Below are 17,013 nucleotides of genomic sequence, written 5' to 3'. Positions count from 1 at the left end.
TTGTTATTAAAACATGCTACAGGCTATGCTAAGGCCTTAGCTAGCAACCTGGCTAAGCTAATAGCTAGCTTCCTTGACATAACTGTTGCTTTTAAAAAATAAAATAAGCTATTATTAGCGTCTTTGTTTAGGTTGTTTATCACAGCACCTGTTTATTGTTTGTTTTATTTTGAATTGTAAGCAAATATTGTCCTAATTTGACGCTTCTTACCTGTGTTTCGGAGAGATTCAGCTGCCTCGCTAGCTCGGTGCGCTCGCGCCCAACAACGTACTGGCAGCGCTGGAACTCGAGCTCGAGCCGGTACAGCTGCTCGGCCGTGAAGGAGGTCCGCGTGCGCTTGGGCCGGTCCAGGTCGAGGCCCTTCGGCAGGACGATCTCCCGGATGGTGCCTTTGGCGTCTGCGCAGAGCAAATAAACACACGGAAAACAAGGCGTGAGGACATTTTACAAACAAATGACACAAAACTAACAATTTACACTTAAGTTTAATGAAAGTAAATACTCAAATAAGACTTTTATTATAAATTAAAATATAAATATAATCACTTTTTTGTAGTTTTACGTTAAAAAAAATCGGATAAACATGCCTTTCTTTCATGAGTATGGCTACAGGCTAATTTATCCTACACAAACACGTGGATGGATGCGCGTTTTTCTACTTGTGTGATTTTATTTACCGCTTTTATTTGCTATTATTATTTTTGTACATATTTAAATTGCCTAGTTGGAGTGATTCTGTGACCCAATGGCACCCACTGCTTTTGCATTCGCTGTTAATGTGACAATAAATACCTTTGAACTTTGCATTTTAAATAAACAAGCCACATATGTGTTATTATTTTTTAACACAAGGTAAAGCTATGTGAAGAAAGGCCATATTGTCACTAATATGTGCGCACAGGTGTGGCGAGATTACCAGTAAACTAATGACACTTTAATGCAATTGTGCTTTAATAAGTGGCTCATAACTCGTGTCGTTTACCCACAATACTATACGCTCGATAATCCATTTTATATCCTCATGACTCAGTGTCCAAAACTCAAAAAATCCCCCTTTGCACTGCCTGCGTAATGTGAGTCCACGTGATTGTGGGCACTACGTCAGTTTTGCGCACTTATAAATGAGACTATCTTGTGTTTTCATGAGCTGGAACTCAAATTAAAATCCTTTAATGAAAGTAAATCAGCTGCAACACTTCACTGGGAACTTAATTAGACATAGTGTGGTGTAAAATAAACATACACGGTGTGAGTGTGAGCACTGGCTTATTATCAGGGCTGAGAAGTGTTTTCCAATGTTAAACTGAAACTACATGAAATTCAATTCACTCCAAACAAGTTATAGAATGTATTAAAGCTTCTCATGAGTTAAAGGGCTGTGCGTCAGTATCCATCCACAACAACATAGTGTGTGTGGGTTGTTGGGCCAAACTATCTCAATACATTTTATTTATTTATTTATTTATTTATTATATTTATTTTTGGTTAGATGTGTCCGATTTTTATTGGTGTTGGTTTGCAATTTAGTTTTGGTTGAGTCATGTGTTCCACCCTGTTGGCTTTCTGCTATTAATCTCTATTGATTTATTTGGGGGAAAAAAATGGCTGCGTCGATATTTTTTTTTGTTCAACGGCTGTCCCCCAAAATTAAAACTAATTTAAATTAAAGACATAAACTTCGGTGTGAAAAAAATCCTACATTTGAGATGTATATTTTAATAAACTAAATAATTAGAGAGATATCCTGGATGGGTCAGAGCCATTACACCCCGCCCTCAATCCAGGAGCCCTCGGGTTATTGTCTACATTATTTAAAAAAAAAAAAAAAAAAAAAAAAAATCACAGTCGTAACTTGAATTTTGTCTCAATGGACACATCAGTTGTTTTCTTAAAGACGCGTTTCAACCAGTAAAATGCTTGGAGTTTTTTTTTTTTTTTTTTTTGGTTGCACTGCAGCCGGGAATATTTGTCCGTATTTATCACATTGAATGGAAGCGCAGGGCAGACGCGACCTGCTCTTTGTCCAGGGTTTTGAGGTCATAAAAAATGCAATCGAATAAAATATGAAGAGCGCTGAATTAAATATGAAACAAAACTGATTGAACCCAACATCCATAGTGTTTCTATAGGAGGGTGGATCATCCAAAACTCCGAGTTAAAACTAAAGATTAATTTTTTCTTTCTAGCTGTAAAGTCAAATTGGACTTGTTCTCCTTCCCTTGCTTTATCGTAATTTTAAATGGTAATAATATAGAAGTAAACTCAGCATTTGGTGTGTGTAAATACAGCAGGTGTAGTGAAGGAGAATCAGTGCGTAAAAGGGAAACTGCGCTGTTTTGCTGCATAATGCGCATTAAAATAGTTAATGAAACACGGCAAATTAATCCCTTATATATGATTTGATCTGTGCTAAGCAGTTGTTTTAAATCACAGTGTTACAGACAGTTACTCTTAAGTGTATGCTTCGCCTGCAGGCCTGAGCTACATAATGAAACATGCCTGAGAGGTCTCCATCTTTACGCACGCATAATGACTTTGCGTAATGTGTCGCCAGGCGAGTGAGATTCTGCGCCAGAGATGCCACAAACCCTCCTAATATTCACACATACATTCACAAACATATCTGGACCCAGAGCCAAAAAAATAAATAAATAAAATAAAACAGCTCAACCTGTGATAGAAACATTTGCCAAGCAGAGGAGGGAAGCAGCGGCTGTATATACGCAGACCTGCTGACCTCTCGGTGACCCCGGCCTCTCTGCGGAGAAGCCGAGCATCCAAGCTCAGATTCAAAAACACATCCTGACACTGCGGGCCTCGGTGGATCAGTGCACTGTACGGAGTCTCCACCAAGACCGGATCACACCCCCCAAAACCGGCTCACACTCCTGACCTCCTCCGGGCCACTTCCGCCTCTGATGGGACACCATCAAGCAGCAACTGACGCAACACAACATGTTAAAGAGATCACATGAGCACATATGTGCCAGATCTCATGTTAAAAATACAAAAAAAAAATAAAATAAAAATCACGTGATCAGCTGTGGAGGAATTTAATCTTACAAAAGCTGTTTTACAGATGACTAATGGCATATTTAGCTTTATTAATAAAGGTAAAAAACACAGTGACTATTCCTGCAGCTGCCACCATTACACACAACTTACTCTACATGATCGACGCTCTGAGGAAGCAGCTTGATTTTTTTCTTTCTCCCACGTTTTGAATTTCTCGCCATTTTCCTCCTCTGTGTCCTCCACCATTCCAACACTCACATTAATTCCACTGTATTCTGGCCAAACGAGCTGCCTGTGTGTGCCACAATGTGTGCCACAGGCCACAGCACGACTACACGCTCAATAAAAAGATAAAACTAACCAGCCGGCAGCCATAATATCCACAACATTCGCCTGTAACCGAGGACTGATAGGCCGACATATTGATTGTATCCACAGCAAACGGGCTGCACACCGCTGCAAAACATCCGGCACGAAAACACCAATTTAATTTATCCTTTTGATTTGTGGGGTTGTGTGTGGAAATGGAGCTGCTGAATTTCTGTTCTTGGAAAGCACTGACTTAAAAGAAAAGCTCAGTGACTCACACAATATTGCTCACAAAATAAAATATTTTAAATTCTGTTTTTTGCTCCCCTTGCATAATTTCTCTGTGTACGTGCTGGAATAAAAACTACAAATGTCCTAAATGCGAATAACCTTAAATAACCTACAAGTGTGAGCAGATTTAGACGTGTTTTCCTTGTAAATACATATATTAAATTAAAATGTTTCAGGCTTAAAATTTGGCCCCAAAGCCACGTTTAATTTTATATATATTTTCAAAAATTACACAGCAAACAACAACTGATTTTTACGCCGTTTAAGAGTGTTTGCAAACTGCAGTGATTTTATTTTATTTTTTTGTATTTAAAAAAATATCCAGGGGCTACAGCAGGCCTCCTGCAGGAGGGCGTGGACACTCATATTAAATTAAATATTATTCTGATGTTCATTAACATAACGTTGGCACACAAAGGCCATCAGCTATTGACAAGTAACCAAACACACACACACACACACTCTCTCTCTCACACACACACATCGCTTTATAGTGGAGAGCTGAATGTGTTTTTGTTTCTGTGTTGATAGCAGCGACACGAGGGGTGAATTTCTCCTGAGTATCCTCAACAGTTTCCCTTTGTTTTCGTTTCTGTCTCAGGTCACATCTCAGCCTTCACACACACACGTGTTAAACGGAATTATTTAATATGTGTGTGAGGGAAAATAACGAGGCAGTGTATTCATACAAGTCTGTTTTGTTTTAATCTAAGCAATATATTTCTATATTGTCCAAAAGGAACAAAAGAGCTGTCACAGCTGCCACAGACTGAGCCAAACAAGAAGAAGATAAGAATAAGAAGAGTTATTTTATTCTAAATTGCGATATATTTTATTATTTTAAATGTACTATCTACAGGTGTGGTGTGGTGTGGTGTTAACAATCTTTTCGCCTATTGTTTCCACAGCAGGAGCTTTTTGTGTTGTCCACCCTGCAGCAGAGGTGTTGCATTGTTCAGCAGCAGCACAAGTTCCACACACTTTTACATTTAAATAAAATAATGTTTGCCTTATTTTGGTTACATTTAGACATTTTTAATGTGGAGAAGAAGCCAACAAATTTAAGATTTTATTTTATTTTATTGTTGTAACTGTGTGGCTGTCAGAGAGGTGGTGATTACAGCTTTTTGTGATTTGGATACTTATATTTAAAGTTACATTAATTCAGTTTCATGTGAGTCTGGGAGTTAGTTTTACGCACAGGATAAAGCAGTGTGTGTTGTGTTTTCGTTCACTTACCTCTCACTAATATCCTCCGACAGTAGTCAGGGTCCACTCCCAAAAGTTTGTCGTGTCCGTCTTCGCTGGAGGACGTCGGCGTGGACGCTGATGTCCCCGGGGTGTCGGTGGAGCTCTGAACCGGGGACCTGCTCCCTATCTCGGCGCGGCACTTTGTCTCCATCCGGTCCGGACACAGCGGGTTGGGTCCACAGCGGTGGCTCCCATCGCCCATAGTCGTGGCCTGATCAAACATCTACAAGTTACTCTCTAAGATTATCTCTCCCTCCTTGTGTGTGTGTGTGTGTGTGTGTGTGTGTGTGTGTGTGTGTGTGTGTGTATGTGTGTGTCGCTGCTGCTGCCGCTCACCCTCGTCTTTCTACTTTCTTCTCCTCTTTGCAAGTGTTCTCCAGAGACGAGGAGAGCATGCCCTCCTCTCCCTCCAAATAAAAAAAAGTAAAAAGTAGATCCAGTTACAAAGGAACCATGCGGTCCTGCAACAGAACCGAGGTGCGCTTCAGGTGTCGCGGCATGACGCACGGTCCGGAGTCCAAACCAAAGCAAGGAGGGAGTCAGCTGATGGGAAGAAACCTCGGCTTCCTGCTCTAACTACAGCAGCCAGGAGGTGCGGGATAAATGCATGGTGAGGCTTGTAAGGTACAAGGGGGCAACCAGATCTATGAAGGAGCGGGGAGGTGCCACAAACACACGCACACACTGCTCACCCACGTAGAAATAAAGTGAGAGGCGGCGCGCAAGAAGAGCCCCACACAGCAGCGGTCACAGTTCACCGGACACAAGCCAGGGAAGGAAAGTTTCTCCCGGTCTGTCCGGAGCAGCAGCCTGTTACTTCACCCCCGGTCACATCGGCTGCCTCTGCGGATCCGTGATTGCATGTTGTTGGCGGTGAGATGGCCTCATGAGGGGGTCGGTGGTCTTCTGCTTTTGGAGCCCACAAGAAAAAGATGTCTGTGTTGAGACCCTTCAGGAGGGGACTGTCGGGTAAAATGGGAAATGGTCACATTTGCTGCACAAATAAAGTCTGGAGCGCTCGTGTCAGTTTTTACATAATTTGCTTTGCAGCTGAAACATCACGTCGGCGCGGGGCGGCTGATACACCCTGCCTGCACTAACACAGCTGAGAGGTTGGTGTGTGCAGAATATTTGTGGTGACACGGTACACTTTACAGAGGCAAGAACCTCGTACGTCATTTCCTGCCCACGCAGGGTGGCCGCTGATTGGTCCGCCGGCAGGGCACGTTTTGACAAGAGGATGAGCGGCGCTGCAGAGCGGGATCAGCCGCGGAGACATGAGACGATGGTGCTGAGCGCGTTCCGCTCTGGAGACAGCCAAACGCAGCGCTGCCCGGGCTTCCCCTAAACTCTGTCTCACCCTGACTCTGTGTCTGTTCCACGGATGAGCTCTGATATCTGTGTGGGTGCAAAGATAAATAATAGTTTAATACGCTGGAGACACTTCAGCGAGGTAAAACTTCACATTTAAATGATCCTCTGCGCTCATTCACTGGCCTGAAAATCCACAACATGACAGAATCTTAAAAACAGAATTTTATAGGTATAGCCCCAAAAACACACTTCACAAAACGGTGCTTAACAGTACACTGAAGTAGTTATTTGGATCTCAATGACAGGCTGACTGAGGGCTATAAGGCATCTTTAAATAGCGCTGCACAGAACCAGAGGTGCCAAACAGCACTGCGCTGTTTCCAAAATTTTGAGCCCGTTGGACCTTAAATAGAGGCGTAAACATACATAGTGCCGGCAGTGTGGTTGCACTGGGGCCCGAGGGTGCTTGCGAGTGATTGAGATTGCCACCTCGGAAACATGGCTGTGTTCAAAGCCGAGTAAGTTAAATAAACGTTGCCATTTGCGATATAGTTCCTCCAGATGACAAACCATCTGCGTCATGTTTTGTTTTTTTGTAAAATAGTCAGCAGCAGTATAACAGAAATATATTTTATTCTACATAAAACTATTAAATCTACCAAATTCATTTATTAATTTCTTACTTTCTTTGGTATTTTTTGTTATATATGTAATAATAATTTGCTGGGTAATATGTGTATGTTGCTGTTGTCCAAAGTCAGGTCTCTATCTGATCATGTGATGAGACAGTGTGTGCGTAATAGCGCGCACTGCGACCTGTCGTGACTCCCCAACGCCACTGCCCTTACCAAGGACGAGTCATTACGCTACTAGATGATCACTGTATTTAAAATCTGAATGCTTATTAATAAAGTCCCACACATTGTTGGGCAGGTTATGGTGTCCTGTGTGCTCCGGGAGGTCACTGGAATATTTGGTGCGCATGAGGAGGCTGAGAGTCACTGACTGCTTTACTGTGTTAACCTCTGGATATATATGAATGTTTTTCTTCCTTCCTCAGTGACAGAAACTAAACTAGAACCAGGAGAGGACTCCTGAAGAACAACCACTCCACTGGTTCTTCAGCTTAGTTTAGCTTACTAGGAACAGAACCAGTGGAACCTCTAAAGACCCCAAAAAGGTGGGTTGAGAGTTCTTTGTGCTTTACAGCAACTCATCCCAACATTTTCTGTGTGCTATCAGAATTTATTTCGGCCTGTACAAATTCATGTAAATAAAGTCACAGCCTCTCACAGAAAATGGCAGATACTTAAACAGTGCAGTACAAAACATTACAGTAAAGTAATTTAACCTCTGCAGTGTGAAAAGGGTGCAGGCTGAAATACAGCTTATAACAGCACATCATATGTAGAAGTCAACAACACAACAAAAGAAAGCAAGACAGGCAAATATTAGCTTTTTTTTTTTTTTTTTTTTTTTTACAGTTAAATACTGAATATAAGCTGATATGATTCAGTTTTCTACACAAGCAGAGAGGCGGTCACATTAAAGATTTTTTTTTTAATGAATTTTTATGCATCAATTTGAGGTGGGAGTGTCTTTAATTTCGGCTAAAACGTCAGCGTCTTTATTGTGGGGGACAAATGCGTAGAGTCTGTATGTGCATTTATCCCCCCAAACCTGCGCGTTTAACAGTCTTTTCAGTCAGTGTCTTTTACATGCGTAATGACATGGTTTGGTGTGGTTTTCTAGACAAGTGCTGTTTCTCAGAGGACAAGCTGTGGTTCTAAATATTTTAAACCTTTATTGACACGTAGCAGATGAACAACAGACATCAAACTTCAAAGGGAGAATACAGCTGACCTCATAAAGTAAGATAGCCAACTCATGAATGGTGCAAACTATAAATGAACACGCAAATAACAATAACTAGCGCAAAGCATCGTGATCTGAACAGACAGCATAGACAATAACAAAAAAGCAAGAGATATGCGTGATGAAACAGCAAACTACTAACTATGTGGGCATCAGTCTTCATCTGTAATGGCTTATGTATCACAAATTTACTTTCTAGTGACTGTAGGTGTCCTATACTGTACAACTGGAGGCTCAGATTTGTGATTTTGGAGCCAAAAATTTTAAAATTTGACTTAAATATGCAGCAAATGTGGATGTCTCTCTGCAATTAAGAGATATAAAAGCTAAAACTGACTTTTTTCATGCTCTTGCAGAAAATGAGAAAATAAATTCTGGAGGAAAAACTAAGTATTGGTTTAGTGTTTTGCCTAAATCATCAAATTTCCACAAGGAAATGTTCAAGAAGAAGTCCTTTATTTTTTCTGCCACACAGGCAATACTGACTGTATCAGGTAACACTAGTATTTTTCTAAGATGTGTTGTCGTTTTGCTATTTATCTATACAATTTATTGGTCCTATCTGCCTATTTGCACCATTATGTCATATATATTGTTAAAGCTATCTGTCTATCCGATTCAAACTTCTCTAATATCAACACAAAATCAGCCATAACCTTGGTTTAAAATAAGATATTCCTTCAACAACCTCTACTGGTCACACCCTGTGCGCTTTTAGTGTAGGTGTCCTCACACCTGTCCTGGGATGATAGTTAAAGATTAGCGGAAATGGCTGAACTGGCGCATTTACAGTCCCCTTAATCTTAACCTGCGTAAATAAATAAATCAAATATTCTGAGGATGGAACCAACAGCAGCAGCAGATGCGCATATATAATAAAGTCCAATGTAGAAAAGAGTTGAATCAACGATCCGAGCAAAACTTATTGTGTTCAACAGGTGTTCCTGTTATTTTGTCCACCCCCCCTCTCCACCTCTCCACACACGATTGCCTCAAGTCTTGTTTTATGAAACGCTGATGGCCCTCCTGCAGAACCCCGCTGTTAACACACAATCTGTGCAGGGCGCTAAAGAAGCAGCATAAAGTGATGTTTCTATTGGTTTTCCACCGCACATCAAACAGCTCATTCACAGTCATTTACCGCCATTGACTGCATATATACGCACACACACCGGCCTCTGTGTGCTGCTGATGGCGCAGCCCGCAGTTTGTTGTGATTGTGAGATAATTTCAGCTGCAGGAATGACTGAAACACTGAGTGGAATTTCCTCTTTACAGGTGAAGCGTCTTTGAAAACACTGCGGCGGCGGAGGAGGAGGAGGAGGAGGAAGAAGAGGAGGAGGAGGGGGGGAGGGAGAAAAAGGGGATTTTGAGCGGGATTATATAATTATAGTTTTGCCGTGTGTGTTTTTTCTTATTTTTCTTATCCGAGGCCGTAATTACTGCACACAGCCATGGGTCGTTACTCCTTTCAGCTGGCCTAATCTCACAGAGGATGAATAGAAACTGTCAATCAGACGCTGCACTCAGCAGCGAGACAAGAGGGGACTGATTGCTGCCGCTGTGCTGCTGCAAGACACACACACACACACACACACACACACACACACACACACACACACACACACACACCTCCTCTTCCTCCTCCTCCTCCTCTCCAGTGTTTTCACCCTCTCTGATGCACAGCCCTCCAAAAAAGCAGATTTTTACCACGTTTAACTTTTCTGAAGACTGCTCATATTTTGATTTCGGTCTATTAGGAAACATTTTGGTGTCGCTCTGCGCTGTGATTATGATGTTTTAACAACCGCAGGGACATTTTGTGTCTGCTGCCGCCTCTGCCTCTAAGTGTGCCTCAGTACAGGATGTTTGTGCGCTGACTGACACCTCCTCTGAACCAGTCTTCTTAGATAGATAGATAGATAGATAGATAGATAGATAGATAGATAGATAGATAGATAGATAGATAGATAGAGCACATATGAAACAGGGGTGGTGTCCACTGCAAGAACATTTTAAGCATCAAACCAGGGGCGTAAATAGACTGTACAGGCAGTGGGTCACCCTGGGGCCCATGAGATGAAGGGCCTGTAGAGAGGATACAGATTGTCACCTCAGAAATACGCCTGCGCTCAGAGGAGAATTTGCTTTCATTCTCACTCCGAACTTGTTTAGTTATGGACTTTCACGTCGAGATACAATGCGCAAGGTACCCTGGGTGTGTTGGTTGTTGACGTTCTGGGACGCCGTGTCAAGTTCTGCCCGTTACATGCATTGTCTTCTTTTAAGATACACTTCTGTTTTCACAGGAAATTTACATCAGCACAACACCGCACCATTAAACTATAATGGCAGCTGGCCGTGTATCCTACCAATATTAAAGGATGTCTCTTTTCTTTGCGTTTCTGACGCCACAAGTCACTGCACAAGTGCCGGATTCTGACGACTTCGGAGTGAGACCGGGCTCCCTTGTCACATATTGGCATTTGGTCATGGACTTTCCACATTGAGATATGACATGAAAGGTACCCTGGGTGCGTTGGTTGTTGATGTTCGGGGACACTGTGTCAAGTTCTGCCCGTTACATGCATTGTCTGTTTTCAAAATACACTTCTATAGGGGTGTTGATGGCTTAGTGGATCGAGCAGGTGCCCCATGTACAAGGCTGTTCGCAGCGGCCCGGGTTCAACTCCAGCCTGTGGCCCTTTGCTGCATGTCATTTCCCCTCTCTCTCCACCCTTCACATTTAACTGTGCTATCTATAAAGGAAAAAATATCCTTAAAAAAATACACTTCCATTTTCTCAGGAAATTTACTGTTAACATACAGTCTCTTTCAAAATAAAAGCACTATGTCGGTACAACAATGGAAATTAACTTTTTTTTTTCCTCCAACAACAAACACAGTGGTTGAGTTTAGGAATTAAGAACAGGGTTTGGCTTTATAATCATACAGGAAGTGAACACCAGCCTCCCAGGTGATAGTCGGTCATTGTAGGACCCATCCACCACTCCTACCGTACACCCTACTTGGATTTCTGCCCTGTTAACTTACGTTCTTTTCCCACCACATTTCCCCCTGACACCCCTAGGCACAGTTAAACAATAATGGTGACTGGTTGCGCATCATGTTGACGTGAAAAGATGACTTCTTCCGTTGGGGTCTGACGCCGGAACTCACTGGCTAAACACTGGGTTTTAGACGACTTCAGAGTGAGACCAGGTTAGCCCTTTTTGTTTGAAGAAAGGTATTCGCACATCCATCTGTCTCAGATGCAGGTGCGTTGGGAAAAAAAATCCAGCACACCTTGCTCAGCTTCACAATTTATTGGTAACACTAACATCTCGTTCCTCCTGGACCTTCGTCAAGGGTGTTCAAGAGTATTCATTCTTTTCGTTTTGCTAAAACAGTCAGTAGCAATCTGTAAAAAAAAATATGCTTATCAAACTATATAAACTATGATTAAACTGAAAAAACTTTTTTTCCACTTAAACAAATAATATTTTATTTTCTTTGGTGTTTTTGCCACAGATGTGCACTAATGACAGCTTGCTAGTATGTGTGTGTATGATATTGTCTAGTGTCAAGTCTCTATTTGATCATGTGACGATACAATAAGCGATAGCTAGTTTACATGCATCATAAGTAACTAGCCACTGGGTTGTAACTTTCTTAGGCCAATACATCATCATCATTCTCTTTTCATTTTTATGCACCCATTTGTGCCTTTTCTACATCATTTTATTGTGTTAATGTCTTAAAGTCTTGTGCTACTTTTATGTTTTCTTTCAGGGAGACAAATAAACAAGACCTGAACACTGAGGGGACATGTCCCCCGCATCCCACCAGAAATCTACACCCATGCATTTGAGTGTCTTTTCAGTTCCTTGTACAGCCATATTACAGCGTTAGGTAGGCCTATACCTTACTGAATGGAGCCTATTTCTTTTTTAAATGCCTGATTAACTTTGTTTTACCTTAAGAATCTGATGATAGAAGGTGTCCTTTGCTGTAAAAACTGGAAAGTCAGATTTGTGATTTTGGGAACCACAAAAAGACATAAATACTCTCTAGTAAGTATGGTGTGTATCGCTCTGCCATAAAGAGCCATGAAAGCTAAAATCCTGTGTTTGAATTTCTCCACTAAAACACTAAATAAGTGACAGTGTTGAGTCATAATTGTCAGTTTTTTAAGTGACAGCACAAGTACCCCATTGTTTTGTTTTGCCAGTATTTAACTTCCACAGCATCAGTGAAGTACTGTTGCGATACTTGTCCACTGTACTTGTCCATTTCATGCTTCACTGTACTTCTACTTCAGCACGTCTTCAGAGGACAATATTGTATGTTTTACTGCATTTATTTAACAGTTTCTTGGTCAGAGGATTTTCATTAGTTTCCACTGATGCGGCTGCGTACAGGTTAGTATGTTATTTGGATAGCCCACCTATAGTTTACAGAATACTTCAACAGCTTATTAAATGAGATTCAACAATCTTCGTCTGTTGATGTTTATCTACAGAGTATTTTGTGACAATTCACTACAATTTTTCAAAACAATTTAGCTGAACTTTTCTCTCCGTCTGTGCTGCGTAGGTTGAGTGAATACTTCAAGATCAACTGAATTATTCTGAGAATATGTTCATGAATTGTTGCACACACTCTAAGGATAGTGTGTTAAACATCTACAGAATAAAGCCTGAATCTCAAATAATAAGCTGTTGAAATATCATAAATACTCTCTGAAGTATCTGTAGGTGGACTATCCAAATTAAGTGTTTCCAGAAACAACAAGGCAGAGGAAATAGGCCTGAGATAAAACAAAATGAAAGAATTAATAATACAGTTTAAAACTGAAATTTTGATTTTTATACCACACCATATTAACTAACACACTGTATATTTCACTTGCATACAAAATTAATTTTATCAGCAGATTTACAGGGTTATAAAAATACAACAAAGATTTATAGTATAGGCAAGTGACAGGCTACAAAAGATACATTTTAAAAGTAGGACTGTGCAGTTTAAATCAAGTGAAATAAATTCACCAAATAGCAAGTAGTTAAAATAAGTTCATGACCAGCTGCAATATTAAAATGTTTACTGCACCAATAATCCTGCACCAATGATACTTTATTTTGCTGATTTTGTGCTTAAATAACGTTTAAAAAGCAGGACTTTTACATAAATAAAGGAGCTGACTCTTCCACCACACACAGGCTCTTTTAAGACATCTTGATTTAATTGCCCGTGTAATGTATATTTAAATTAATTCATCTGCAGGATAGATTGAAAATAAATTTCCCTACTTCTTAAATATTCTGCCAGATCTCTGCCTTGAGGACATGATGATAGAATAATTTCATTACTGTGTAGCTTTATTACCACATGATGATCTGACTGCACTTGAAATCACTGCAATCGAGCCTGTCATATGTTTATTCGTCATGATGACCAAATCCAAACTCCTCTCAACTTATTTGAATCATATTTCTGCTGCACTCAAAATCCTAATTACCACGCTGCTGCGGATAAACCGATGCCTATAGAGTACAAACCTACATCCCCTCTCTGTACTCACCCGCAGGCCAAGAGGAGGAAAACAATGTTTATTTGCACCACGCACCGAGCGCCTCATCTCCCTCCCTCCCCCCGCCTCGTGTGTGCGGCTGGATTGCGGCCTCGTGGAGATGAATCTGATCAATCAGATCAATCAACAGAGATTACTGTAATCCCAGAGGTCAGAGGGAGGGCACCGGGCCACTCAGAGTTCACACATCCCTCTGCAGCTCCAGACAAATCTCTGCAGGAATGGCAAACATTTGGCCGCACGTATAGGACTGTGATTTTATGGAAAGATTAATTTCAGATTTACACAACCTGGTGCGGCGTTCAGGTTCCACTCGGCCAGCGGAAAAAGGACATTTCTATCACAACACGTGCACATAGCTATTTATGATTCCCCAAACCTTACAGGAGCTTATGTTGCAAGAGTGTCTCTTATGAATGGCGGAGCGCGTTTTATCGCACACAAACATTTCTAAATGTCAGAATAAGGTGAAGGAAATGCGCAATTTCCTAAAATGAAAGCCGTATAACTGCTGCTCAAACTGTGCGCGGGCACACCGAGGTGTATTTGGATGCAGGAGAGAAAATGAAGTCAGGGTTCTTTGTTGAAATAAAACCTTGAAGGCAGAGGACATATTAAATGTACGCATGTGAGTGATGGGCACCTTTACGCGCCGTTTATTGCAGTTTATTACGCACATTAACAAACAGGCTGGCCTCGTCCTCAGTGACCGGAGTCAAGTCAGATTTGGCCTCTTTCAGTTTAGATTCACACACAAAAATCTCTTTCTTTCATCGCGTGTCTTTCTTCTCCTCAAGGTCTTCAACTTTACCCAACTTGGCTGATACGCAGTTTCTCGCAGCTCAAAAAAAGTAAGATATCTGAAATAATGTTGCGCAAAACAGGCGCAATTTATCTGGTAAACACAGCAGGTTACACCAGACTAATAAAGACACATATACAAGAAAACTGCAGGTGTAGAATTCATAATTTCGCGCAATTGAAAGGCCAAAAATTGCGCTTCTTGCATAGGAGCGTCGTGCAGACTCGCTTTTATTTAAACGAAATTTAGCCCGTTTTACAAACATGTAAATTCTTATCAGTAGAATATAAATATTTTGTAGCCGCTAAGTGCCACTAAAAACTCAGCTTTGTATTTAAAGCAGACACATTAAGTATAATAACAAGCCTAAACATGCCATTAAATCTATTAGGAGTTAGGATTTATATTTACTGACTGTCAGTGCCGTTTTACAGCTGCAAAGTGCCACCATGTCAATAAACAAAATGCAGCTGAAATAATTGTATCTGACACGTTCATCATGGTTAATTATTGATTCATACATATAAAAAGTAGTTGAATAAAATAAATTAATATAAAGATGTGTAACTGTGTCTAACAAGCAAAGCAGCACAAAATGTGTCGCTTGTTTTCTGAGCATTAAAGGGACAAACTGTAGATTATTTAAAATACAGATTTGGGGTTAATAATTGTAAAATAAACTTTAGATATCATTAATTCTCTTTTTGAACTACCTGCAGAATTTATAACCAATACGCGTGGATCATTTAGACGCACCGACCTCACTTTTAAATGCATGTAACCCCAAATAAAACCACTGCGCACCAACGCCTGTATTAACACTGTTATTAACAATGATTAGATAAATGTTTTGCAGCCGAGTTGACTTCACGAATGTTTTCCTTCGTGGCACAATTTCAAAGCATTTTTGAATAACTATAAACACACTTATTGGTGTTGTTAAATTAAAATAACACACAGACGCATGGACTTTACGCACAGAAACTAATAACTAATAACGACGAAATAAAATGAAACCCTTCCTCTGTTCTGATAAAACGGATCCCTCCGCAGCTCCGCATCATCACCACACTCTTGTATAAACGCTGTATCTGCTGATAGTTGGTGTCAGCAGCAGCAGCAGCAGCAGGTGGAGGTGGAGGTGGAGGTGCAGCGGGGCTGAATGGGTCCGGGTTCAGCTCTCAGCGTCCAGCGGAGGATCGCTCCGCGCGCAGCTCTGCAGAGTTTCTACTAACTTTTGTCTTTGCTTGTACAGTTAGTCGTGTTTGTAGCCCGTCTCCCCAAACATCACTCAAACAACCAACAATGAACTCTTTTTTAATGCAGAAAGGTTTAGTGTTACTGGTGCGTTCAATGGTGTTTAACTTGCAATGGTTATTCACGTTTGGGTCTAAAATGGCTGTAAATGAACTCGAGAGAGGAATCCACAAATCCTAAATTTATTTTTGCCAGAAATCAAATGCCAATCGGAAAATAAAGTTTTAAATTTAAGCTTTAAAGAGCACAAACTGACTGTGACGCCTCCTGATGCATCTGTGTCTCTAAAGACTCATAATTATCTTTATAATGTGGATTTAAATGGCAGCATGTCAGTGAACGTCTGTTGTTGCTTGTGTTATTTATTAGTTATGAAGCTGCTGTGAGTCAATAGTTGCAGACACTTCCAATAAAGAAAACACAGATTTCACTGTTTCTTTATACTTGACACCTTCTGAATTTTAACACAATGCATTTTGTAGCTGTAAATTTAAGATGCAAACATATAAATTCTACACATCTCTATATAATCCTTCAAAAATCGTCACTGCAATTATCCAAAATGAGCATTTCTTTGTTGGAAAACAGCCCTGAATATGGAGAAAAAGACGAAATGTGCAACACATCCGTAAGACTTACAGTAGTAGATAAATGCAGAGTCGAAAAAGTTTTTTTTTTTAATTTCAGGGTGAAGTAGTGAGTAGGGCACAAGTCTTTTTAAAAAGTAAACCTTGATGTTTTCTAAAGAAATCAGTCCCTAAAGCAACAAAAGAATCCACTCTTAAGTGTTAGCATTTAAAAAATGTAGAATCAGGAGATAAAAATAAAATTAAGTCTCATATATTTTTGATTATCTGACAAAATAGGTTTGATTTTATATGTTTTAAAGTGAAATTTGTGACTTAATTTTTTATTTAAAAAAAAAAGACACACAAGTAAAAAAGTTACTGATTTTGTACCTCAGTCTTAAAACTGCTTGTTAAATATTAAAAACAAGTTTATTCTGACACCTCTGAGGCTGATTTCAGTCTCTTTGGAAAGTTCACACACTCACGGTGCAACACACAATAAGTTAAAATGATCACAGTTAGTTTTTGCTCTGATCTGACACACCAGTTAATCCTGTAATAAACCCAAATTCTCAGAAGACGTTCACGTTCATCTGAAATGTTGATATTTTACAATCATGTCAATCCCCAGTGGAGTCAGATGAGAATATACTGAGTGTATCAGAGGTGACATCAGAGCAGCGGTGCAGACTGCCACCAAGTGCCCCTGCTCTGAACTGACACAAGACGCAGCAGC

The 17,013-nt window shown here is 40.5% G+C and overlaps 1 protein-coding gene across 1 annotated transcript in view; it reads right to left on the bottom strand.

Moving 5' to 3' along the window:
- Nucleotides 1–5,299, bottom strand: part of vax2 (ventral anterior homeobox 2) — a 38,309-nt gene extending 33,010 nt beyond the window's left edge. The window contains exons 1-2 of the mRNA XM_049569362.1: nucleotides 4,856–5,299; nucleotides 212–399 (exon numbers count right to left, since the gene is read on the bottom strand). Of these exons, the coding sequence (XP_049425319.1) occupies nucleotides 212–399; nucleotides 4,856–5,090 (423 nt within the window). The 5' untranslated portion in view covers nucleotides 5,091–5,299. The remainder of the gene's footprint in view (nucleotides 1–211; nucleotides 400–4,855) is intronic.
- Between the last annotated feature and the right edge of the window lie 11,714 nt (nucleotides 5,300–17,013).

The sequence above is a fragment of the Epinephelus fuscoguttatus genome, linkage group LG23 (assembly GCF_011397635.1).
Source record: "Epinephelus fuscoguttatus linkage group LG23, E.fuscoguttatus.final_Chr_v1".
Classification (NCBI taxonomy): Eukaryota; Metazoa; Chordata; class Actinopteri; order Perciformes; family Serranidae; genus Epinephelus; species Epinephelus fuscoguttatus.
This window is presented reverse-complemented; position numbering and strand designations above follow the sequence as displayed.